The sequence below is a fragment of the Entelurus aequoreus genome, linkage group LG26 (assembly GCF_033978785.1).
Source record: "Entelurus aequoreus isolate RoL-2023_Sb linkage group LG26, RoL_Eaeq_v1.1, whole genome shotgun sequence".
In the NCBI taxonomy this organism is placed as follows: domain Eukaryota; kingdom Metazoa; phylum Chordata; class Actinopteri; order Syngnathiformes; family Syngnathidae; genus Entelurus; species Entelurus aequoreus.
In genome coordinates this window covers 22,966,033-22,992,426 of record NC_084756.1, presented here as the reverse complement: position 1 = coordinate 22,992,426, position 26,394 = coordinate 22,966,033, and the positions used below count along the sequence as shown (strand labels likewise).

The window sequence follows — 26,394 nt, the reverse complement described above, 5'->3', positions numbered from 1 at the left end:
TCCATGTAGGGCCAAGAGGCGCAAGTGTGACCGGCGACACATTTCTCACAAACAAAAACACGCAGCTGCGGGTGACACGTTCGGGATTTCCTGGTCGGGCGAGGCTAATCTGACATAAGCGAGGCTGTCATAGCGGCTGACTCAGCAGGGCGGGATTATGATTGACAGCCGTTGCCCCCTCTTCTTGTGAGGGGAGGGTGTGGAGACACGCGTCCGTTAGTTAAGCGGCTCTTGTGCCATCTTCTTACTCACACGCTGACGACCACATCCACTTGAGGTTTCCATGCAGATAAATTGTTGCTCTGGTGAATGGCTGATAAGATGCCACTTATTACACCAACAACACACCCTGCAGGCAGCCAACATTTACAATGATATTTAATGTCATCAAGTCTTTGCTCATGTAATTCTCCACAGCCTCTAAAAGGCCAAATGTTATATCCCATCAGAATATGTAAAATTTATACAGCGGTATGGATTACTTTGACACATTTCTTGTGTTTGTACCAAAACTCAAAAGTCTCAACATAGCGCGAGAATACTACTGCACTGAACAAAAGTGAGATCAACTCTCGTTGGGGGACAATACTGTAGAAATTAAACATGGATTGTGAACGATAGGCAAAATCCCAAAAATAAGTGCAGTTCCCCTTACAAAAAGAAACTTCTCGACATTGCCGTGACAAAACCTCAGCAGAACGCATCTACATCGTGACAGCAACGGGCGCATTGACCCGTCACCACATTCTCTTTCCCTATTTATCATATTTTGGTCTTTTTATGCATTACCGGAACTTCTTTCCTCGCATTTATTTCCATTTGCATAGCAGATCACTTCCTACTTCCGGAAATGTGTTGTAATCATGGCAGACTTGGGAGAAGACAACAAAGATGACTATTTTTGGACAAATGAGGATTCACAACCTTATCTTTTTGAGGCTGAATATATTGAGGATGAACCCCTGATTAGAAAAAGTGATCACAAAAAGAGGGTGACATTTTGGAGCAGGTGAAAAAGTGAGGTCGGTGTGACTAAATGTGGAACTTGGAGGCACAAATGGCATGCTTGCCCAAAGTCAACTTGAAAAAAAGTTTGGTCAGCTGGACCAAACAGACATCTGTCCATTGAGTGAGTCGCTATAATATTGATCAAGATACACGCAGCACACCATGCTTGTTATCGCAACGACAGTACACACACTGTCAGGCTAGCTGTGTACGAACAAAACGGAAAATATGGGCTAATACTTTACAGGTACTGTAACATGATGGTTCATGTTTTGTGTTGTGCGTCACCAACTCAAAAGCGATTCAGCTGCTGGCACAAGCTAGCTTACGGCTAATGCCGTAGCATGCCGTAGCAAGACGATGTGCTACTACGGTTGATAAACAGTTCCTCAGTGTTTGCTCTTACAAAAACAATGTTGCTACAGCTTGGTTATTATACAGGTTACGCAACGTGAATGAGGTATTGTTAGTGGTTTTTGGATGAAAGCGGTAGAAAATGTATGGTTATACAAAATAAAATGCAAAAAAACAAACCTTTTGTCATTTTGTCTTTCATTAGGATTGTGAACGATAGGCAAAATCCCAAAAATAAGTGCAGTTCCCCTTAAAAAACGAAACTTCTCGACATTGCCGTGACAAAACCTCAGCAGAACGCATCTACATTGTGACAGCAACGGGCGCATTGACCCGTCACCACATTCTCTTTCCCTATTTATCATATTTTGGTCTTTTTATGCATTACCGGAACTTCTTTCCTCAGCGCATTTATTTCTGTTTGCATAGCAGCTAAGGCTGCAGCTAACGATTATTTTTCTATCGATTAATCTATAGATTATTTTTTCGATTAATCGGTTAATCTATAGATTATTTTTTCGATTAATCTATAGATTATTTTTCCTTTTACCGATTATTTTTTTATTCAAAATGAAGATAAAAAAATAAATGTAGGCCCGTTTTTTCAAAAGGCATGGCTTTTATTTACAAAAAAAAAGAAGTATGGCCACTCAGTCAACATTGACAACAACATGACTAAATATTCTGTAACAATGTAAACATTTAAAACTTTTAACATTTAACAAAATTAAAAGTAGCTTATTTGCTTTTTAATGTGCAAATATAAAAGTCAACATCCAGTGCAAATCTTAATATTCTGCAATAGTATAAGCATTTCAAAAGTAAGTTGCTTATTTTGCTTTAAAATGTGCAAAACTAAAGATAAACATCCAATACAAAAAAGTGTAAAACGAAATATTCTGTAACAACAGTGTAAACATTTCAACAAAAGTGAAAGTATTGCTTATTTGCTAAAATGTGCAAAAATAAAGATAAACATCCAATACAAAAAAGTGCCAATCTAAATATTCTGGAGCACTGTAAACATTAAGTATTGCTTTTAAAATGTGCAAAAAAAACATCCAGTCCAACACAGTACACAATAACCAATTCTACTCATTCCAGTGAGTGTCTAACAGTTGTAATGAAGAAAGGTTAGCATGTCTACATGCTTTGCTTCTTTTCTTGTTTACAATATTCCCAGCAGCTGAAAATAGGCGCTCAGAAGGGGTCGATGTGGCTGGAACTGGGAGCTAATTAGCCTTCACCTCAAGCCAGGATTGCGAGTGAGCTGAGCTACAGTTTAAGTTTCTAGAAGGTCAACGGGCTCATAGTGATGTTACTAGTAGTTGACTGGGAGGTGTTTATTATCATTCAGTCCACTGCCTGATGCTCACCTGCTAAACACCTATCTGCTCCACGCTGAAGCGCTGACTACATGCGCTCTGAATACGCACTGCTGATTGGCTGATAATGCTTTGTGTGTACCAATCAGATGGTTGTGTGGGTGGGACAATGCTGCGTGTGTACCAATCAGATGGTTGTGTGGGTGGGACAATGCTGCGTGTGTACCAATCAGATGGTTGTGTGGGTGGGACAATGCTGCGTGCTGAGACAGAGGCAGACGGAGCAAAGCAGCTTGTTAAGAGTTTAGCTTTAGCTTAGAACTCGTTCGGTACACCCCCGTACCGAACCGAAAGCCCCGTACCGAAACGGTTCAATACAAAACACGTACCGTTACACCCCTAGCAGATACAAATGACACATTCATGTTGTTGTGTAATGATGACAACGTATGCTCGCGCGGACGATTGACTAGTTGATGGTTTTCTTTTCAAATGTTCGTTCATAGCCGTTGTGCTGCTATGATAGGCCATTTCCGCTCGACACAGTGTGCATACAACAACATTATTAGGCCGTTTATTGAAATACTCCCACACTTTTGACCACTATTGGCATACTTTTCCCCCCTCGCTCGCACCGCTCGCATCGTCTTCTTTGATCGTCTGCTTTGCGCTTCGCCATGACGGTAGTGTGACGTCATTATGCGACGCGTCGACGCACAAAAACGGCGTCGACGTATTTACGTAACCGATGACGTCGACTACGTCGACGCGTCGTTTCAGCCTTAATAGCAGCGCACTTCCTACTTCCGGAAATGTGTTGTAATCATGGCAGACTTGGGAGAAGACAACAAAGACGACTATTTTTGGACAAATGAGGATTCACAACCTTATCTTTTTTAGGCTGAATATATTGAGGATGAACTCCTGATTATAAAAAGTGATCACAAAAAGAGGGTGAAACTTTAGAGCAGGTGAAAAAGTGAGGTCGGTGTGACTAAATGTGGAACTTGGAGCCAAGCTATGCTGACATAAATGGCGTGCTTGCCCAAAGTCAACTTGAAAAAAAGTTTGGTCAGCTGGACCAAACAGACATCTGTCCATTGAGTGAGTCGCTATAATATTGATCAAGATACACGCAGCACACCATGCGTGTTATTGCAACGACAGTACACACACTGTCGGGCTAGCTGTGTACGAACAAAACGGAAAATATGGGCTAATATTTTACAGGTACTGTAATATGATGGTTCATGTTTTGTGTTGTGCGTCACAACTCAAAAGCGATTCAGCTGCTGGCACAAGTTAGCTTACAGCTAATGCCGTAGCATGCCGTCGCAAGACGATGCGCTACTACGGTTGATAAACAGTTCCTCAGTGTTTGCTCTTACAAAAACAATGTTGCTACAGCTTGGTTATTATAGAGGTTAAGCAACGTAAATGAAGTATTGTTAGTGGTTTTTGGATGCAAAAAACCAAACCTTTTGTCTTTCATTAGGATTGTGAACAATAGGCCAAATTCAAAAAATAAGTGCAGTTCCCCTTACAAAACGAAACTTCTCCACATTGCCGTTACAAAACCTCAGCAGAACGCATCTACATCGTGACAGCAACGGGCGCATTGACCCGTCACCACATTCTCTTTCCCTATTTATCATATTTTGGTCTTTTTATGCATTACCACAGTGGTTCTTAACCTGGGTTCAAACTAACCCTAGGGGTTCGGCGGAGGTCAAAACACACCCGACTCATCGTGTAAATAAAAACTTCTCCCTATCGGCGTATTACGGATAAGACAACAGCAGAAGTCAGACTGATTTGCAGGTGTGTCATTTGTTGTGAGTTTATGCACTGTGTTGGTTTTGTTCTTTGAACAAGGTGATGTTCATGCACGGTTCATTTTGTGCACCAGTAAAAAAAACATGGTAACACTTTAGTATGGGGAACATATTCACCATTAATTAGTTGCCTATTAACATGCAAATTAGTAACATATTGGCTCTTAACTAATCATTAAGTACTTATTAATGCCTTATTCGGCATGGCCTTATTATAACCCTAACCCTCTAACCCTGGCCCTAACCCTCACCCTAACCAAATAACTCTAAATTAAGTCTTTGTTACTTAGAATATGTTCCCCATACTAAAGTGTTACCAAAAACATATAACTTTGTCTTGAATTTGGAGAAAAAAAAAAATCTATTTTTCACTCTTGAAGGGTTCGGTGAATGCGCATATGAAACTGGTGGGGTTCGGTACCTCCAACAAGGATAAGAACCACTGCATTACCGGAACTTCTTTCCTCAGCGCATTTATTTCCGTTTGCGTAGCAGCGCACTTCCTACTTCCGGAAATGTGTTGTAATCATGGCAGACTTGGGAGAAGACAACAAAGACGACTATTTTTGGACAAATGAGGATTCACAACCTTTTCTTTTTGAGGCTGAATATATTGAGGATGAACTGCTAATTACAACAAGCGATCACAAAGACAGGGCGAAACTTTTGAGCAGGTGAAAAAGTGAGGTCGGTGTGACTAAATGTGAAACCAAACCTTTTGTCTTTCATTAGGATTGTAAACGATAGGCAAAATTCCAAAAAAAAAAAAAAGGTGCAGTGCCAGTTCCCCTTACAAATTCAAACTTCTCGACATCGCGGTGACAAAACCTCCATATCGTGACAGCAACGGGCGCCTTGACCTGTCACCACATTCTCTTTCCCTATTTATCATATCTTGGTCTTTTTGTGCGTTACCGGAACTTCTTTCCTCGCATTTATTTCCGTTTGCATAGCAGCGCACTTCCTACTTCCGGAAATGTGTTGTAATCATGGCAAACTTGATAACAGACAACCAAGACGACTATTTTTGGACAAATGAGAATTCACAACCTTATCTTTTTGACGCTGAACATATTGAGGATGAACTCCTGATTATAACAAGCGGTCACAAAGACAGGGCGAAACTTTGGAGCAGGTGAAAAAGTGACGTCGGTGAGACTAAATGTGAAACCAAACCTTTTGTCTTTCATTAGGATTGTGAACGATAGGCAAATCTCCAAAAAAAAAAAAAGGTGCAGTGCCAGTTCCCCTTACAAATTCTAACTTCTCGACTTTGCGGTGATAAAACCTCCATATCGTGACAGCAACGGGCGCCTTGACCTGTCACCACATTCTCTTTCCCTATTTATCATATCTTGGTCTTTTTGTGCGTTACCGGAACTTCTTTCCTCGCATTTATTTCCGTTTGCATAGCAGCGCACTTCCTACTTCCGGAAATGTGTTGTAATCATGGCAAACTTGATAACAGACAACCAAGACGACTATTTTTGGACAAATGAGGATTCACAACCTTATCTTTTTGACGCTGAACATATTGAGGATGAACTCCTGATTATAACAAGCGGTCACAAAGACAGGGCGAAACTTTGGAGCAGGTGAAAAAGTGACGTCGGTGAGACTAAATGTGAAACCAAACCTTTTGTCTTTCATTAGGATTGTGAACGATAGGCAAAATTCCCCCCAAAAAAAGGTGCAGTGCCAGTTTCCCTTACAAATTCAAACTTCTCGACTTTGCGGTGATAAAACCTCCATATCGTGACAGCAACGGGCGCCTTCTCTTTCCCTATTTATCATATCTTGGTCTTTTTGTGCGTTACCGGAAATTCTTTCCTCGCATTTATTTCCGTTTGCATAGCAGCGCACTTCCTACTTCCGGAAATGTGTTGTAATCATGGCAAACTTGGTAACAGACAACCAAGACGACTATTTTTGGACAAATGAGGATACACAACCTTATCTTTTTGAGGCTGAACATATTGAGGATGAACTCCTGATTATAACAAGCGATCACAAAGACAGGGCGAAACTTTGGAGCAGGTGAAAAAGTGAGGTCGGTGAGACTAAATGTGAAACCAAACCTTTTGTCTTTCATTAGGATTGTGAACGATAGGCAAATCTCCAAAAAAAAAAAAGGTGCAGTGCCAGTTCCCCTTACAAATTCTAACTTCTCGACTTTGCGGTGATAAAACCTCCATATCGTGACAGCAACGGGCGCCTTGACCTGTCACCACATTCTCTTTCCCTATTTATCATATCTTGGTCTTTTTGTGCGTTACCGGAACTTCTTTCCTCGCATTTATTTCCGTTTGCATAGCAGCGCACTTCCTACTTCCGGAAATGTGTTGTAATCATGGCAAACTTGATAACAGACAACCAAGACGACTATTTTTGGACAAATGAGGATTCACAACCTTATCTTTTTGACGCTGAACATATTGAGGATGAACTCCTGATTGTAAACAAGCGATCACAAAGACAGGGCGAAACTTTGGAGCAGGTGAAAAAGTGAGGTCGGTGAGACTAAATGTGAAACCAAACCTTTTGTCTTTCATTAGGATTGTGAACGATAGGCAAATCTCCAAAAAAAAAAAAAGGTGCAGTGCCAGTTCCCCTTACAAATTCTAACTTCTCGACTTTGCGGTGATAAAACCTCCATATCGTGACGGCAACGGGCGCCTTGACCTGTCACCACATTCTCTTTCCCTATTTATCATATCTTGGTCTTTTTGTGCGTTACCGGAACTTCTTTCCTCGCATTTATTTCCGTTTGCATAGCAGCGCACTTCCTACTTCCGGAAATGTGTTGTAATCATGGCAAACTTGATAACAGACAACCAAGACGACTATTTTTGGACAAATGAGGATTCACAACCTTATCTTTTTGACGCTGAACATATTGAGGATGAACTCCTGATTATAACAAGCGGTCACAAAGACAGGGCGAAACTTTGGAGCAGGTGAAAAAGTGAGGTCGGTGAGACTAAATGTGAAACCAAACCTTTTGTCTTTCATTAGGATTGTGAACGATAGGCAAATCTCCAAAAAAAAAAAAAGGTGCAGTGCCAGTTCCCCTTACAAATTCTAACTTCTCGACATCGCGGTGATAAAACCTCCATATCGTGACAGCAACGGGCGCCTTGACCTGTCACCACATTCTCTTTCCCTATTTATCATATCTTGGTCTTTTTGTGCGTTACCGGAACTTCTTTCCTCGCATTTATTTCCGTTTGCATGGCAGCGCACTTCCTACTTCCGGAAATGTGTTGTAATCATGGCAAACTTGATAACAGACAACCAAGACGACTATTTTTGGACAAATGAGGATTCACAACCTTATCTTTTTGAGGCTGAACATATTGAGGATGAACTCCTGATTATAACAAGCGATCACAAAGACAGGGCGAAACTTTGGAGCAGGTGAAAAAGTGACGTCGGTGAGACTAAATGTGAAACCAAACTTTTTGTCTTTCATTAGGCTTGTGAACGATAGGCAAAATTCAAAAAAAAAAAAAAAGGTGCAGTGCCAGTTCCCCTTACAAATTCAAACTTCTCGACATCGCGGTGACAAAACCTCCATATCGTGACAGCAACGGGCGCCTTGACCTGTCACCACATCCTCTTTCCAGAGACACCCTTCATGCTGACCTCCTAAAATAGCCTCCTAAAAAGTCCAGTCTCTGTTCCTGTTCAAGACTCGGCAGGGGGGGGAAGTGTTTGTTTCCAGTCAGCATCTCACACTTGGAAGGACATGAAAGTAGTCGCGTCTTCCTTCTTTTTAAGGCGGCAACACGCGTGCGAACAAACCCCCCCGGCCACGCCGAATGAAAGTATTTAAACTCCTACAAAGTGTGAAAGTACATATTTGCACACAATAGTAGTAATAAAGTTGATTCACGCAGGGCGAGCTCAATCTGTGCAAATGTGTAGGCGCGGCTGTAGCAAGCAGTCGCACGTCGACGTGCCAATAGCAATAACATTTAGGTCACTTTTGGCCGGGTGATGAATAAACCCGCTACCAGATGAGGCGGAATTAATATTTTAATCCGCGTAAATGAGATAAACGGCGTGGCTTCACCGGGGCGACAACACCACTAAGTCCCGTTACAAAGCTCGTTAGCTAACTAGCTAGCTTTAACGGGCCGCCGCAAGCTAAAAGGCCAGTTAGCATGTTAGCCGGCTAGCAGGCTAACGAGCACATTCCTTCCCTCCGAGGAGAAACACACCACAATAAATGCGCAATTTACCGCTCTTTCCGATACCGCTTTAACGCTTCTTTAAAAATAACGCACCCACGTTGAGGTGTATTCGCCGGCATACACGCTAGCTGTGCTACGCTAAGCTAGCGTTACCTGCTCTTCCGCCCGGCCTTGCCTTAAAATGGGAGTGCACACTTCCGAGCTACTTGCGGCGGACCTTTAATGTCCTTTTATCCGCCGAAGCGGCTCGCCGGGCGGGCTCGCCGCGGCGGCCGCTCGACAAAGCGCGACAACACGGGGGGAGGACAAAGACTCCGTGTCTCGGTTGTTATTTCGCGACGTGAAGTAAAAAGTTTGCGCTCACCCGTTTGTCGCTCGCTGTCTTCTGCGCGCTCCGCAAAGTGTCAGCTCGCGTGTGTGCGTGCGCAACCCACGTCACTCACTTGCTGAACGCTGCTGGTCCACTTCTGCTTTTTTTCCTCGGAATAAAAGCGAACCATCCATTTTTAACGTGAAAAATAATCACAATTACCGAGGGAAATGTCTACAAAAAAACACACCTGCAATCCCTGTTGTATATCAATTTATTTATTATATTTAACGTTTTTACTGGATATTTTTATATTTATTAATTATCTAGTAACTTGTGTTTTCTTATCTTTCAAATATATCATTGTATTTGGGAAAATACGTGTTTATTCTTTCATTTATTATTTCGGTTTTTCATTATTACTACTTTAATGTTTGTGTAGTTATTACTAGGGATGTCAGATAATGGCTTTTTGCCGATATCCGATATTGTCCAACTCTTAATTACCAATACCGATATCAACCGATACCGATATATACAGTCGTGGAATTAACACATTATTATGCCTAATTTGGACAACCAGGTATGGTGAAGATAAGGTCCTTTTTAAAAAAAAAATAATAAAATAAAATAAATAAATTAAAAACATTTTCTTGAATAAAAAATAAAGTAAAACAATATAAAAACAGTTATATAGAAACTAGTAATTAATGAAAATCAGTAAAATTAACTGTTAAAGGTAAGTACTATTAGTGAACCAGCAGCACGCACAATCATGTGTGCTTACGGACTGTATCCCTTGCAGACTGTATTGACATATATTGATATATAATGTAGGAACCAGAATATTAATAACAGAAAGAAACAACCCTTTTGTGTGAATGAGTGTAAATGGGGGGGGGGGGGGTTTGGGTTGGTGCACTAATTGTAAGTGTATCTTGTGTTTTTTATGTTGATTTAATAAAAAAAATACAAATAAAAAAATAAAAACAATACCGATAATTAAAAAAACGATACCGATAATTTCCGATATTACATTTTAAAGCATTTATCGGCAATATTTACGGACATCTCTAGTTATTACTAACATTAAGACTGTATAGTTATTTATTGGAGCTATTTTTAAACTTTTTTTTACCATATATTAATTATAAAAATATGTTTTCGGTAGGGAAATGTCTACAAAAACCCCAGTAATCCCTGTTGTATTCAATTTATCACACAAGTGCTGCATACATATTGCACATATGTTATGTTATATATATTTTATTGAATTTAATGTTTTTACTGGATATGTTTATATTAATTATCTAGTAACTTGTTTTCTTATGTTTTAATTATATCATACTATTTGTGAAAATATGTGTATTTATTCTTTAATTTGTTTCGATTTTTTATTGTTACTATTTTAATGTGTGTGTAGTTATTACTAACATTAAGACTGTATTGTTATTTATTAGAACTTTTAACTATTTTACCATATATTAATTATACAAATATTTTTTCTTTAGCAAAGTGTTTGTTTTTTCAATTATTACCACAAAATTATTATTATTTTGTTGTATTTTAGTTTAAATAGAGGGACAAGCGGTAGAAATAAAAATGTTTTAACTATATCATACTATTTGTGAAAATATGTGTATTTATTCCTTCATTTGTTTCTAGTTTTTATTGTTACTATTCTAATGTTTGTGTAGTTATTACTACCATTAAGACTGTATTATTTATATATATTTATATTATTCTATCGTTTAACTTTTTGTAACTATTTTACCATATATTAATTATGAAAATATTTTTTCCTAAGCAAAGTGTTCTGTTTTTCAATTACCACAAAAAGTATTATTTTGAATTATCTGGTTACTTATTTTGTTGTATTGTTGTTTAAATAGAGGGACAAGCGGTATATAAAAAACATTTTTTTAATTATATCATATTTGTGAAAATATGTGTATTTATTCCTTAATTTATTGTTTCTATGTTTTATTGTTACTATTTTAATGTTTGTGTAGTTATTACTAACATTAAGACTGTATTGTTCTTAGAACTATCTTTTAAGTTTTTGTAACTATTTTACCATATATTAATTATAAAAAATATTTTTTCTTTAGCGAAGTGTTTGTTTTTTCAATTATTACCACAAAAAGTCCTATTTGGCTTAATTGTCGTAAAATGGAAACATGGCTTTGTAGTCGCCAACATTGAAAGTCCATTGTTTTATTTTTTTTAAATAGAGGGATGATAAATAATTTAAATTTTTAACTTCTTTCTGCTCCTTTTCATTCATAATTTACATTAATGTGATGTGGTTTTATTTTTTACTGTTTGATTTTTTTACGAGTGAAATAAATAAATGAACGATACTGAACTCCAGTATAAACACGCATATAGTCTGGTTACTTGTTTTATTTTAGTTTAAATAAGAGGGACAAGCGGCAGAAAATGGATGGATGGATATAAAAGTGTGAATATATGCATTGTTTTTTTATATTTGTTGCTAATTTTATAATTATTGCCATACACGATATTAATATAGTTAATGGCTCTTGTTTTCCTGTTATAATTAAGTATGCATCAAATTATATATACATTGTACATCTTTGTATTTTCTTAGTATTTATTTTGTGTTATTTTATTTATCTTAGCAATGTTATTCATCGCTTCGTTGTGACAAATATCTACACGTAAGTTTTGCTGGATTGTAGTTTATATTTTTACATTTGTTTTTTATGCTGCTTTAAATTTTATCAATGATTTCCCAATTTTTAAATATTATTTCAGGATACTTGTAAATTCATCTTACGAGAAGACTACAGTGATCACACATCCCTACTAATATTTTGTAAGTCAAATGCCTAATTGAGTAAATACAAATACAATAAGAGTTATTTCAAATATCTTATTTATATGTAAGATATTAGAACACACATGTACATTTGTGTGGTTGACTGCTACCACTGATATAGAAAATACCCCCAAAAAACATTTTGCAAGTGAAATATTTCCAGTGTGTAATAGTTCCTTAAGTCTTCTGAGAAAAATGTGTGACTAATTTCAAACCAGGAACTCACAGGCTTCATTAGTAAGTTTGATCACATGACTTAATTCACTAATATTTTCCCCTAATTGGTCAGCAGTACTACGAAACATGGTACTAAAACAAGGAAGTGAGTGAAGGTACTTTCCAAACTCCCGTCTGTACAAAATGAAAGGATTCAAATACATACCAACATTTGGATCACTCACAAGAATGCTGTTCACTTCCTTTTTGGACTATTTATTAAGCCATTATGGCAAAGGGAATCCTATTTATGCAATCAAAAATGGTGCTTTTGAGACGGCTGCCCTCTAGTGGCCAAAGAGCAGTCCTGCTGAGGCAGCCAATAAACATTGTGTCCTTCACAGACTAGACTGCATACATCATGTCGCCACTCCTTCCGCCATCTTTTGAGTATTGCTCACACAGGAGCAGCATTCCCAACAGTAAATGTACAAATAAATAAATCACTTTAAAACAAACTAATAACTCTGGAATAGTTGTATTGTAAGCGATCATGAGGATGTGGGGTGCCTCAAGCGTACTTAAGGCGAATAAAGATGCGCGAGGGAAAGCTTTGAACGTATTTACACAAAAGTATCCGAGTGATATTAAGTACAACAGATATTTAGGCTGAGCAATGGCGACATGTCCCTTTGCAGTATCTGTTCATCTGGTGGGGAGGAGGTTGCTATGGTTACGCAAATCATTGTCAGCCTTTAATATCTTTGGAACTCCAGAAAGAATTTTAAAAAGGCAGCAGCAGGTCAGTCCTCTTCACTGATATTGTCTGTAATCTCCAAAGGGGGCGGCGGGCATGGAGGTGGGGGCTGGTTCCTCCGCAAACTGAGGACCTGAAGGGAGACCACAAATTGATGAGAAGAATAAGCTCATATTTCATAGTGCAAGTCAAATATTAAAGGTCTCTTGGAATCGTACTTGCCAACCTTGAGACCTTTGAATTCGGGAGATTGGGGGTGCGGGGTTGAGGTGGGCGGGGTTTGGTGGTAGCGGGGGGGTGTATATTTTAGCCTGAAAGAGTTAAGCATGCAAGGGATTCTGGGTATTTGTTCTGTTGTGTTTATGTTGTGGATGTTCTCCCGAAATGTGTTTGTCATTCTTGTTTGGTGTGGGTTCACAGTGTGGCGCATATTTGTAACAGTGTTACAGTTGTTTGTACGGTCCACCCTCAGTGTGACCTGTATGGCTGTTGACCAAGTATGCCTTGCATTCACTTGTGTGTGTGAAAAGCGGTAGATATTATGTGACTGGGCCGGCACGCATAGGCAGTGCCTTTAAGGTTTATTGGCGCTCTGTACTTCTCCCTACGTCCGTGTACACAGCGGCGTTTTAAAAAGTCAAAAATGTTACTTTTTGAAACCGATCATTTTGAAACAGATACCGATAATTTCCGATATTACATTTTAAAGCATTTATCAGCCGATAATATCGACAGTCCGATATTATCGGACATCTCTAGTGGAGTGCCATCTCCGGGTTGGGGAGGAGACCCTGCTCCATGTGGAGGAGTTCAAGTACCTCGGAGTCTTGCTCACGAGTGAGGGAAGAGTGGATCGTGAGATCGACAGGCGGATCGGTGCGGCGTCTTCGGTAATGCGGACGCTGTATCGATCCGTTGTGGTGGGGAAGGAGCTGAGCCGGAAGGCAAAGCTCTCAATTTACCGGTCGCTCTATGATCCCATCCTCACCTATGGTCATGAGCTTTGGGTTATGACCAAAAGGACAAGATCACGGGTACAAGCGGCCGAAATGAGTTTCCTCGGCCGGGTGGCGGGGCTCTTCCTTAGAGATAGGGTGAGAAGCTCTGTCATCCGGGAGGAACTCCAAGTAAAGTAGCTGCTCCTCCACATTAAGAGGACCCAGATGAGGTGGTTCGGGCATCTGGTCAGGATGCCACCTGAACGCCTCCCTAGGGAGGTGTTTAGAGCACGTCCGACGAGTAGGAGGCCACGGGGGAAGACCCAGGACACGTTGGGAAGACTAAGTCTCCCGACTGGACTGGTAACGCCTCGGGATCCCCCGGTAGGAGCTGGACCAAGTGGCTGGGGAGAAGGAAGTCTGGGCTTCTCTGCTTAGGCTGCTGCCCCCGCGACCCGACCTTGGATAAGCGGAAGAAGATGGATGGACGGACAGCAAACTTTGCTCGTCTTCCACCGTGGTTACAGTGAAGAGGAGTGCTACATACTCCATCTTATTCTGGTATGGCGAAAAAATAATGATCCCAGAGGCAACACACGGACGGCGTTGCTGTCGTTATATTTGCGGTGGCTCCAAACATTAAAATAATGTTTATAAATGGTTGATTTATATAGGCTAGTAAGGTCAAGTTTTGTACCTGACAAGTTTCGGCTACCTTGCTGCTGCAGCCTTCATCAGAGGTGTCACGTGATGTTAGCGTGACGTCGTCTGTGACGTGTTATATAGATTGTTCCATCCCACCTTAAAGGCCTACTGAAAGCCACTACTACCGACCACGCAGTCTGATAGTTTATATATCAATGATGAAATCTTAACATTATAACACATGGCAATACGGCCGGGTTAACTTATAAAGTGACATTTTAAATTTGCCGCTAAACTTCCGGTTGGAAACGCCTCTGAGGATGACGTATGCGCGTGACGTAGACCGAGGAACACGGGTATGCCTTCCACATTGAAGCCGATACGAAAAAGCTCTGTTTTCATTTCATAATTCCACAGTATTCTGGACATCTGTGTTCGTGAATCTGTTTCAATCATGTTCATTGCATTATGGAGAAGGAAGCCGAGCAAGCAAAGAAGAAAGTTGTCGGTGCGAAATGGACGTATTTTTCGAACGTAGTCAGCCACAACAGTACACAGCCGGCGCTTCTTTGTTTACATTCCCGAAAGATGCAGTCAAGATGGAAGAACTCGGATAACAGAGACTCTAACCAGGAGGACTTTTGATTTGGATACACAGACGCCTGTAGAGAACTGGGACAACACAGACTCTTACCAGGATTACTTTGATTTGGATGACAAAGACGCAGACGTGCTACTGTGAGTATGCAGCTTTGGCTTTTTTTTGCGTATGTACGTAACTTTTTTAAAATATATAAGCTTTATGAACCTTGGGTTAGGTGAACGGTCTTTTGGGCTGAGTGATTGTGTGTGTTGATCATGTGTTTGAATTGTATTGGCGTGTTCTATGGAGCTAGGAGCTAGCAGAGGAGCTAGGAGCTAGCATAACACGTACCGTACGTGCGCGTCACGTACGTAACTTTTTAAAAATATATAAGCTTTATGAACCTTGGGTTAGGTGAACGGTCTTTTGGGCTGAGTGATTGTGTGTGTTGATCAGGTGTTTGAATTGTATTGGCGTGTTCTATGGAGCTAGGAGCTAGCAGAGGAGCTAGGAGCTAGCATAACAAACACGCAGGTGTTATTATGCAGGATTAATTTGTGTCATATTAAATATAAGCCTGGTTGTGTTGTGGCTAATAGAGTATATATATGTCTTGTGTTTATTTACTGTTGTAGTCATTCCCAGCTGAATATCAGGTCACCCCCGGCTCTCACAGCATCTTCCCTATCTGAATAGCTTCAACTCCCCACTAGTCCTTCACTTGCACTTTACTCATCCACAAATCTTTCATCCTCGCTCAAATTAATGGGGAAATTGTCGCTTTCTCGGTCCGAATCTCTCTCACTTCATGCGGCCATCATTGTAAACAATAGGGAACTTTGCGTATATGTTCAACTGACTACGTCACGCTACTTCCGGTAGGTGCAAGCCTTTTTTTTAATCAGATACCAAAAGTTGCAATCTTTATCGTCGTTGTTCTATACTAAATCCTTTCAGCAAAAATATGGCAATATCGCGAAATGATCAAGTATGACACATAGAATAGATCTGCTATCCCCGTTTAAATAAAAAAAATTCATTTCAGTAGGCCTTTAAGTGGCGGGATGGCGGCCCCCCTGTCGTCTGGATGTCCACCAAACGGCCAGGGGCGGCCCTGCAGGACTGTGTCCCAGGTGTGGGATAGTTGGTAGGCTCCTTCGTCCCTGTTGACAGTCTTTGGGGCCCGCTTCCTGATTTCAACCGCCTTTTTGATCCACCGATGTAATTTGTTGCTTCCCATTCTAATGACCTTGGTACAAAACTTTACCTTACTAGCATATATAAATCAACCATTTATAAATACACATCAGTAGGCTAAATGAACCTCTTCAACATATTAAAATAATGATATAAACAATAGAGAATGATATCGTCTGATAGACATTTTTATGTCACACTACAACGTACAGTATATGGCCTTACTGCACAGCGCTAACATGGTGGGTTGAAGTGCAAACTCACCTGTTGGGAACTGTGACGAGGCAAACCTAGAGAGCATGATTCCGGCGCCCTCTATCAAAGCTAGTAGGATGCCCCCCATGGCTGCAGAACCCACCATGGCCACTGGGCCATCTGCACAGGACAGGGTTGCGGAGTTAATCGCGTGACAATGTGGTGCAAAAGCAATAATCAGTGGAAACAGGGACAGTGTTAATCTTTGTGAAAGTGCACACGCTTACTCCTGGCGGCGAGGATTGCTCCTGTCATGGCGCCGCTGGTGATTGAATTCCAGGGGTCCTCCTTCCCTCGCACCTTCACTAAGCCACAGTCAATCATGGAGAAGAGGCCTCCCCACACCGCGAAACTGCCTGACACACACACAAGCAAGGATTCTTAGAGTGTCAGTATCAGCTGTGGACGTGAAGAATCTACGCTCAAAATAATTACCTCCAAGCTGTGGCGCTCTGGTTTTGATGGCTGTCATGCTGCCTCTCATTCTGTGACTCATGCCCTGCACGACAACACAAACACTCTCATGACCACCAACAATTAGGGATGCTGTGATCGGGGTTTTATTTATTTATGTCCCATGCTAAAGTGGCCTTCTGCGTGTTCTCCTGTCGACTTTAGTTATTAAGTTTATACATGCGTTATATAGAAAGCCATCTACCAACCACACTACAACCTCTACCTATGCACCTAGGCCCTATTGTCCCACGCTAAAGTGGCCTTCTGCGTGTTCTCCTGTCAACTTTAGTATGGGGCTGCAACTAACGATTAATTTGATAATCGATTAATATGTCGATTATTACTTCGATTAATCGATTAATGATCGGATAAAAGAGAGAAACTACATTTCTATCCCATCCAGTATTTTATTGAAAAAAAAACAGCATACTGGCGCCATACTTATTTTGATTATTGTTTCTCAGCTGTTTGTACATGTTGCAGTTCATAAATAAAGGTTTATTAAAAAAAATAAAAAAACAATTTAACGAATCGATGACTAAATTAATCGGCAACTATTTTAATAATCGATTTTAATCGATTAGTTGTTGCAGCCCTACTTCAGTACTTAGGTTCTTACATACAGAGTTAAATATAAAAAACTGTATGAATTAGAGATGTCCGGTAAATGCTTTAAAATGTAATATCGGAAATGATCGGTATCGGTTTCAAAAAGTAAAATGTATGACTTTTTAAAACGCCGCTGTGTACACGGACGTAGGGAGAAGTACAGAGCGCCTATAAACCTTAAAGGCACTGCCTTTGCGTGCCGGCCCAATTACATAATATCTACGGCTTTTCACATACACAAGTGAATGCAAGGCGTACTTGGTCAACAGCCATACAGGGGCCGTATAAACAACTTCAACACTGTTACAAATATGCGCCACACTGTGAACCCACACCAAACAAGACACTCCAGCTTTCTGAGACTCTTATTTTGTTAGCGCAGGCAGGATGAAGCAGCGCTTTTATTGTGAAGACAGGAACTGTGCAGTCGGTCTGTCGAGTTTTGACGACAGGTACGGCACGAGAGTCTGTTGAAATAAAAAGTGTTTCTCGCCTTCCTGCCGGTCATTTTTTCTTAATAATGATCTGGCAGCAGCCAGCGTCATCCCACAAGACCCTCGGGTGCTGTCTGTGAATGTCAATCAAGTGACGAAAGTGACGTCTTGGTGAAGATTGATGATCACTAATTTTTAGGTGTATTTTTTAAATGCCTGGCTGGCGATCGACGTAATGGGCACCCGTGGTCTTGACAAAAAAAAGACATGAACATGCGTCATGGCCAATTATGGACATTGAGACAATCACGCCATTGAGACTCCCGCCTGCTGGTGATAGAGATACAAATAAAAAAATAATGCCAAACACAAAGGTAACCTAAGAACTCATATAAAACAGTACAAACCAGAATACAGTGTTTTCTTACCGCAGGTGCATTCCTGAAGCCTTTGACTGCCTGGAATAGTCCTCCTGCAATGGCCCCCATGGTGAACGCACCCCCACAGTCATCCACAATCCTCCAGGGACTACAAGCAAGCGACAGGTCGTTATTAAATAGGAAAAGTCCCCCTTTGCTAAATAAACTACTGTGCACCAACTTAACAATCACACATTCTAATGACATAAGAACTGGGTCATAACGTGGGAAATAAAATTCATAACGCTCAGGCCCCTTCTACACTAAGCCGGCTAAGGTTATCCAGGGTAAATCCCGCTTAACCTTATCCTTGTCCACACACAGAACGGTCGTTTAAGACCCCCTTCTTCCCTCCGTCAGCCGGCGCAACGCAACCTATTACGCATGCGCGGAAAGCGCACACGTCATAGTCACCTCTGGTGTTGCTTTGTGTGCAAGTTCTTAAATGTAACTTATCTGAACAATACCCAGTGTTGTGGTATTTCAATTACCTGGCATCCAGTGTGGTGTGGGGTCCTATTGTAGTGACTCACACCTGAGCCATCATAAATTAATCAAATCTTTAATGGACATGTGAAAGTAAACAATGTGACAAAAAACATTTGACAACAATCAATCTCTGGATCTAGATATCTGGTCAGGACACTCCTCACAAAGTTTTTCGCTAAGTAGAATCACAGCTGACCTGGACATTCGAATGTTCTCTTGCCGTCTGAGAAGTGTTGTATCCCAAATAGCTGCAATCGCTTTCTCTTAAAGTATTCATGTGTGATTTCCACAAACGTCTGTACAGACGTAAAGAGAAACAAAGGCATGTCTGGATGACTTGCCTCCATATTTCCAGTGGTTAGCTCCGAGTTACGAAACCACTTTATTATGAAGCTGGCTGTGGCGCCTTTTTTCTGACGTCACTTCCCGTGTGGGGCGCTGTCTTTCTGGCGTCACTTCCTCTCCGAACTCCGTTTGTAAACGATCAATGAGTCCATACAAAGCTAAGAGCCGGAGATTCAAGAAATACACGGCGCACTTACCCATGTAAAAAATTATCCAAGGAGCGGGACCTTAAACGAAAGTTTAGTGTGGCTGAAACGGGGCTTAAGCTGAATAATTATTCATTTAATATAGACATAGCCTCAGCTTAGATTGATTCAATCATTGGTTTTATGGTTTATTGCCATATTGTAGGGCTGCAACAACTAATCGATTATAAAAATAGTTGGCGATTAATTTAGTCATCAATACGTTGGATCTAAGCTATGCGCATGCGCAGAGGCTACTTTTTCTTTCTTTCTTTTTTTATTCATTTATTTTTTTTATAAACCTTTATTTATAAACTGCAACATTTACAAACAGCTGAGAAACAATACTCAAAATAAGTATGGCGCCGGTATACTGTTTTCTTTTCAATAAAATACTGGAAAGGATAGAAATGTAGTTTGTCTCTTTTATCCGATTATTAATCGAAGTAATAATCGACAGATTAATCGATTATCAAATTACTTGTTAGTTGCAGCCCTACTATATTGAATGGTTATCTGATGTAATGTTAGGGGAGTGTACTATAAGAAGAAGTAATTCATACTGGGTCAACTAAACGTAGATAAATACACATGGAAGACACATTATTAATAGGTTTTAAGGCTCTCATTCAAGTACCTCGGGGTGTGGGTGGACAATAAGCTGGACTGGACTGTTAACACAGACCACTTGTACAGGAAAGGGCAGAGCAGGCTGTACTTCCTGAGGAGGCTGCACTCCTTCAACATCTGTAAAAAACTCTTGTGGATGTACTACCAGTCTGTGGTTGCCAGTGTTCTGTACTACATCGTAGTGTGCTGGGGGGGGCAGCATATCTAAGAAGGACAGCTCCAGACTGGAGAAACTGATCAGGCGGGCCGGTTCTACGATCAGAATAAAACTGGACTCACTGTTGACGGTGGCAGAGAAGAAAACTGTGGAAAAACTAGTGAGCATCCTGGATGATGCCAGTCACCCTCTGCATACCGTTGTCAGTAGCCAGAGGAGCCTGTTCAGTGCTAGACTGCTTCATCCCAAGTGCAGGACTAATAGACTCAAAAACTCCTTTGTCCCACACGCCATTAGACTGTACAACTCCTTTCTGGGGGGGAGGGGGGGTACTAGGATGACAGGGGATGCAAAACAATAACAGTGAAATACTTTTTCATAACATGGTCACTACTGCCTAGTTTCTCTTGTTATATTCTTATTTTACTGTTATATTTTTATTCTCATCGTTGCTTTTTATTTTTATTCTATTGTAATATTTTTCTATTTTGTCTCCATTTATACCCCCATTATTTACTTTTTACAATTTTGTACACTGCTGCTGGAATTTAAATTTTCCTGAGGGAACTCTCCTGAAGGAATCAATAAAGTACTATCTATCTATCTTTGAGCTGTATACCTGAGCACCACATGTTTCGCCAGAAAATACGTAAGTAAACTGTGGAATGTTTACTTTCAAACTAGAGGCTAAATGTAAGGTTATTAAAGCAAAATAGCGATGAACATATAACATAAGAATGTCGTTGTGCAATGGTCTACAGTGGGGGTCAGCAACCCGCGGCTCTTGAGCGGTGCCCTGGTGGCTCCATGGAGCCTTTTCGAAAATGTATGGAAATGGGAAAAAAATGGGGTGAAAAATATATTTTTTGTTGTAATATGGTTTCTGTAGGAAGACAAACACAACACAAACCTTCCTAATTGTTAGAAAGCCCAGTGTTTAATATGTTTGTGTTTATGCTTCACTGATGAGAGTATTTGGCCAGCGCTGTTTTGTCCTACTTATTTAAGCGGCCCTTGAACTCACCGTTGTCGACTGTGACGACAGTTTGTTTACATGTATAACTTTCTTTGACGCTGCCTAGTGATGGGTCCGGCAACACCGATGCATCGGCGCATGCGTCGAGCTCATAGAGCAAAACCCTGTGTCGGTGCGCGTACCGCTTTTAGAAAGTCACGTGACCGATCATGAGCTGTTTCGGTCACATGACCGATACGCGAACTGTGTCGCACTGACGCCTACTCTGTGCCCTGTGAGCGGGTCTTTTCTACAGCCGGAGAAATATTAACTAAGAAGAGAAATCGTCTAAAGTTTAATACGTTGGAAAAACTGTTTATTTTTAAATAAAAATGTGTAAAAAAAAAAATTAAAAAAAAAATCCCAGTCCACAAGCATCCTCATTCACAACACGTTCTCTTAGATTTCCATGTTATGATACATGTTCACATTATTTATTGACTGTATCTAAAAAAGATAAAAATATATTTTTATTTAAATGAAGATATGAAATAATCCTAAATGAAATACAATGACTTGGTTTATATTATTGTATATACTAGGTCATAAAATCAGTGTCAGTTGAGTCGGTCCATAGGTTGCCTGTAGGGATTTTTAATGTCCAGCAGATGTCAGTATTTAAAGTTAAAGTACCAATGATTGTCACACACACACTAGGTGTGGTGAAATGTGTCCTCTGCATTTGACCCATCCCCTTGATCACCCCCTGGGAGGTGAGGGGAGCAGTGGGCAGCAGCGTAGCCGCGCCCGGGAATCATTTTTGGTGATTTAACCCCCAATTCCAACCCTTGATGCTGAGTGCCAAGCAGGGAGGTAATGGGTCCCATTTTTATAGTCTTTGGTATGACCCGGCCGGGATTTGAACTCACAACCTACCAATCTCAGGGCGGACACTCTAACCACTAGGCCACTGAGTAGGTGACACAGTATCGACACAGTATCGATACAGTTTTGCAATGTGTCGAAACGCTTCATGACGCCTCATCAACCCATCACAAACGCTGCCACAGAATGACATGTTTTATGCCATTTCTTCTTTGTCTCATTTTGTCCACCAAATGTTTTAGACTGTACGTGAAGGTACAAAGGTGAGCTTTGTTGATGTTATTGACTTGTTACAGAGTGCTAATCAGGCATATTTGGTCACTGCATGACTGCAAGCTAATCGATGCCAACATGCTGTTTAGGCTAGCTGTATGTACATATTGCATCATTATTAGGGATGATGCTCGAACACGGTTTTCCCGGTTGTTCGATAAGAAAAGAACCGAGTTCTCGGATTCGAATCCCTTTTTGAGAACCGGTACCCGTTATCGAGACCACTATAGTAAAGAAAAATAGTTGGTTCTTTATTCGTATCCCTGGGAACGAATCCCGTCCCGACAAAAAGTGCCCCGTAGGACATCACAAGAAATTACGTCACGTAACTCAGTCATTTGTCACGGTGGGGTGCAGCGGTTCGTTCTCCCGGGACGCAAAATTGACGGCTCCGGACGAAAGCGTGCAGGTAGGAGATGATTTATTTCTAATAAATCATACACATTACAACAGACAGGAACAAAACAAAAGGAAAGTGTGCCGTTCGCACGAGAAGCTAAAGCAAAAACTTACTTAGCACAGGAATACTAGAAGCTAAGGTAACTTAGCACAGGAATCATGAGATCGAAAACCAGAATGCCAATGTAACTTTTGCAAATGCAAACAATGAAGCCACGACAAGTGACCGGAAAAGGCAGGCTTAAATAGTCTCTGATGAGCAACAGGTGCGAATAATATCTTATTTTCAATAAGGTTGAAAGTATTTCTCATAAATCTTCTTCTTTGTACTTTGTAAGCAGTATTAATTTGAACAACCTCTTAAACTGGATCATATCAGTACAATGTTTAACTTCTTTACTTAATCCATTCCATCATTTAATTCCACATCATTTTGGCTGTTTGCAATTGCAATTTTACCAACTTTAATATTTTTGACTCAATAAATAAAGTGTTTGGATGTTCTATACATCCAACATTATGTATCAGTCTAATTGATCTTATTTTGTAACACGGTTAACGAATGTAGCGCACATTTGTAGTTTTTTCCCCACAATTCTGCCCAATAACTCAGATATGGTAATACTATAGTAGCGAGCAGTAGAGAATGTGAAGTGATTTGTTAAACCAAATATTGTGTTTTTTTCCATATACAACAACCTATCTAGACTCGATAAGGAATCGGTTCGATAATAGGATTCGATAATAGGCTCAAACTCAATAATTTCTTATCAAACATCATCCCTAATCATTATGCCTCGTTTGTAGGTATATTTGAGCTCATTTAATTTCCTTTACTTATGTCCTCTGTGTATTTAGTTTATTTTTCCATGTTTCATGACACATTATCTGTATGCAATATTGGCTGCATTTCTGATAGTTGTTAGTGTGCCAGGTTGTTCCAGACCACAGCAAACGTTACCCTGCTTCCATTAGAAGAAGACAGCCTGCCGTTTCCTTTAACTTGGACACACACATCTATACCTTTGGCAAGTCTAAGACAGTCATTTCCTGGAGTTATCTCACCCTCTGAGAAGTTTTACTAATGTTTTCCAATGTTGTAAAAATGTGTAGAATAAATATTACATTTCAACATTTCTGTCAACAAAGATTTGGGTCAGCCTGCGACACATAGTCATTTTGATAGTAGGCAAGTATAGCTAATATAGACACTTATATCATGTGTTGCCTTCATTATAACACTTATATAAGTCTTTTAATTTTTTGCAGCTCCAGACAGATGACTTTTATGTATTTTTGGTCCAATATGGCTCTTTCAACATTTTGGGTTGGGGACCCCTCGTCTACAGCATGCAGGTAACATGGCTAGCCAGCATGCTAATACGTCCTCTACTCAGTCCCAGGCATCTTTGTTTAATGTATGCTTTATAAATGTTACCGTACAATTGTTAGTGGGTGTCGAGATAGTGGTTAAATTTCGCGACATTTGACGTGATGACATAACGTGTACGTCTGGGAGGGGGCACCGACAAGGTCACTACAACGTGCTTTTTTAGCCTTGTCGTCACGGCTAGCGCATTCTAACGTGATTTTAGCATCCATGCTAACTAGCCGGGTTTGAAGAGTTTCGGCTAATAGCGGTGTGCCGACTAGAAAACGTCACCACACACACACATACTAGCGCGTCCAAAAAAAACTCCTTTAGGAGAAAATATGGCGTGAATATTTGTTTTATGTGGGCTAAAATGACTCACCACGGCTCTCTGGCATATTCCTCCATTTTGTTCGTCGACTGTTTCCCCGCCCCGTGATGACGCAACTTGTGATGACGCAACAAGTGACGTAAAAACAACACGACGTTTAGTCGAAATGAGGCGTTCAGGTGCACAAACAGAAGTGGGAAAATAGCACGTCACGATGAAAGATTTTGAACATAGTGACCGTAAATATTCACATAAATGAGTTGATAGCAAAAAATGAAAGCGGTCTACTTTCATTTTTTAAATTTTATTTATATCCTTCATTGATGTGCATCTTTGATCGATGGACAATTAAACCTCAAAAACTAAACACACATTTACACACCAATGCCTGAGAAGGAGCAGGATGAACAAAAATCTTATATTTTCCTGCCCCCTAAACACAATACATATTCTTATTCAATGGATATCCAGTGTTTCCCACACATTAATTTATTTGTGGCGGCCCGCCACAAAATAATTAAGGCCGCCACAAAAAAAAATGTTTTTGTTGTTGTTTTTTGATTATTTTTTTTTTCTTTGAATTTTTTTTTTTTTTTTTTGAATTTTTTTTGTGTGCTTCTCAGGCAAATCATATAGTTGATGTCGATGCCCATATCGGCTGTTCAGATTTACTTTACAAAAGAGAAGTGTAGGATCAAGATTTTTGGAGCTCTTTGTTCAGTGGATCAGATGTTTGATGAAGCTTTGTGTCTATCTACCACCACTACTGTTTTCTGTTTATTTGTTATTGACTGTGGCAGGACACCTCTGCCTCTGTTTCACTTTATGTTGCTGGTAAATAATATGGTTGTAGTGGTAGGCTAAAGTTAAATGATTTAGTATGCACTGATTAAAGGGGCAGAGCTTTAAGAGACATTTTAGCTTTTATATTTTTATAAGATATATTTTTTGTAAGAACCACAATTAATAAATATATTTCAGTGAATAACTTATTGTTCAAATCTGTATATAAATATGTACATAAAGTGTTGTAATTATATTGTAAAATGGATGGATGGATGGACGTTTAAAACAAAACTGTTATTATTAATTAGTAAGTATACATTTTTTGAGCCTTTTTAGAGAAAATCCTATCATTGTAGTATATTATGCAAAATACTCGATGATGTCATGGTGACCACGCCCATAGCCACGCCCCCACCACCACAGGTATCTTGGCAGTTTATGGGAAACACTGCATAATCATACAAACCAAACAAATATATCCAAATATAATGAAAACAAACAAAAAAAACACAAGTGCAAAACGGAACAAAAAAAGTAAAATACACCTCACGGGATGATACAAAACAAATACAAAACCAGACAAAAAAACAAGTAAATTCATAAATATTAAGCAAAATGTAAACACTTATGGCTGTTCATATGATCTTATTGTTCTGTCTTTATATATTTTTTTCAATTGGAATATATTTTTACAGTCTTTTATCTCATTGTAAAGAGAATTCCATATAGTTTAACCCCCACCACTGATATGCACATTTGTTTTAAAGTTGTCCTTGAATACTGATGTTGGAAATGACCTTTTTTTCTACGCTCTTCATTCTCAGAAGTGATGACAAACATTTTTTTGTAAATTTTGCTGGCAATGTTTTACTTTTAGCCTTAAACATAACACATAATGTCTGTAACTTTACTTGCTCCTGTAGTTTCAATAAACCAGAATTAATAAATAATATGTTAGTGTGTTCTAAGTCATCTACTTTATGAATAATCCTTATAGCTCCTTTCTGTAGTTGATACAATGCCTTTATGTTACTCTTATATGTGTTCCCCACTTGTTTTGAGATGGTAGCTCATTTTTAGAAATGATCACCTCTTAAATACTTATTACAGTATTTTGCACATTGCTGTTTACCATGGATACTGTCTCAGAATAGGAATAAATTATTTACTAAATTAGTAATGATTTAAGTTTATGACAATGACTTTCATGAAATGCTGTAACTTTTCTTTTTTTTTAATTTTTAAGGCAATGACATAAAAAAGTA

At 39.8% G+C, this 26,394-nt stretch overlaps 2 protein-coding genes across 3 annotated transcripts in view; both read right to left on the bottom strand.

Moving 5' to 3' along the window:
* LOC133643478 (ras-related protein Rap-1A-like) overlaps positions 1 to 9,239 on the bottom strand; it is a 47,809-nt gene extending 38,570 nt beyond the window's left edge. The window contains exon 1 of one of the 2 annotated variants that reach the window (XM_062038090.1): positions 9,083 to 9,239. The gene's annotated coding sequence lies outside the window, so the exon portion shown is untranslated. Of the gene's footprint in view, positions 1 to 8,871; positions 8,895 to 9,082 lie in introns of those variants that run through there. The other variant, XM_062038092.1, reaches the window with a different exon arrangement.
* A 2,736-nt stretch (positions 9,240 to 11,975) lies between these two features.
* On the bottom strand, positions 11,976 to 24,510 carry LOC133643599 (mitochondrial import inner membrane translocase subunit Tim17-A). The gene is made up of 6 exons (XM_062038268.1): positions 24,395 to 24,510; positions 18,332 to 18,431; positions 16,840 to 16,903; positions 16,632 to 16,760; positions 16,414 to 16,524; positions 11,976 to 12,919 (listed from the first exon to the last, which is right to left on the bottom strand). The coding sequence occupies exons 1-6, from the start codon at positions 24,418 to 24,420 to the stop codon at positions 12,843 to 12,845; spliced, it is 507 nt and encodes a 168-aa protein (XP_061894252.1). The 5' UTR covers positions 24,421 to 24,510; the 3' UTR covers positions 11,976 to 12,842.
* Positions 24,511 to 26,394: the final 1,884 nt, after the last annotated feature.

Coding starts and splice junctions, on each gene's coding strand:
- LOC133643599 (XM_062038268.1), bottom strand. CDS start 24,420: ATGGAGGAATATGCCAGAGAGCCGTG. Junction 16,761..16,839: donor CAGAGCGCCACAGCTTGGAG/GTAATTATTTTG, acceptor TGTGTGTGTCAG/GCAGTTTCGCGGTGTGGGGA. Junction 16,525..16,631: donor AGCAATCCTCGCCGCCAGGA/GTAAGCGTGTGC, acceptor TGTCCTGTGCAG/ATGGCCCAGTGGCCATGGTG.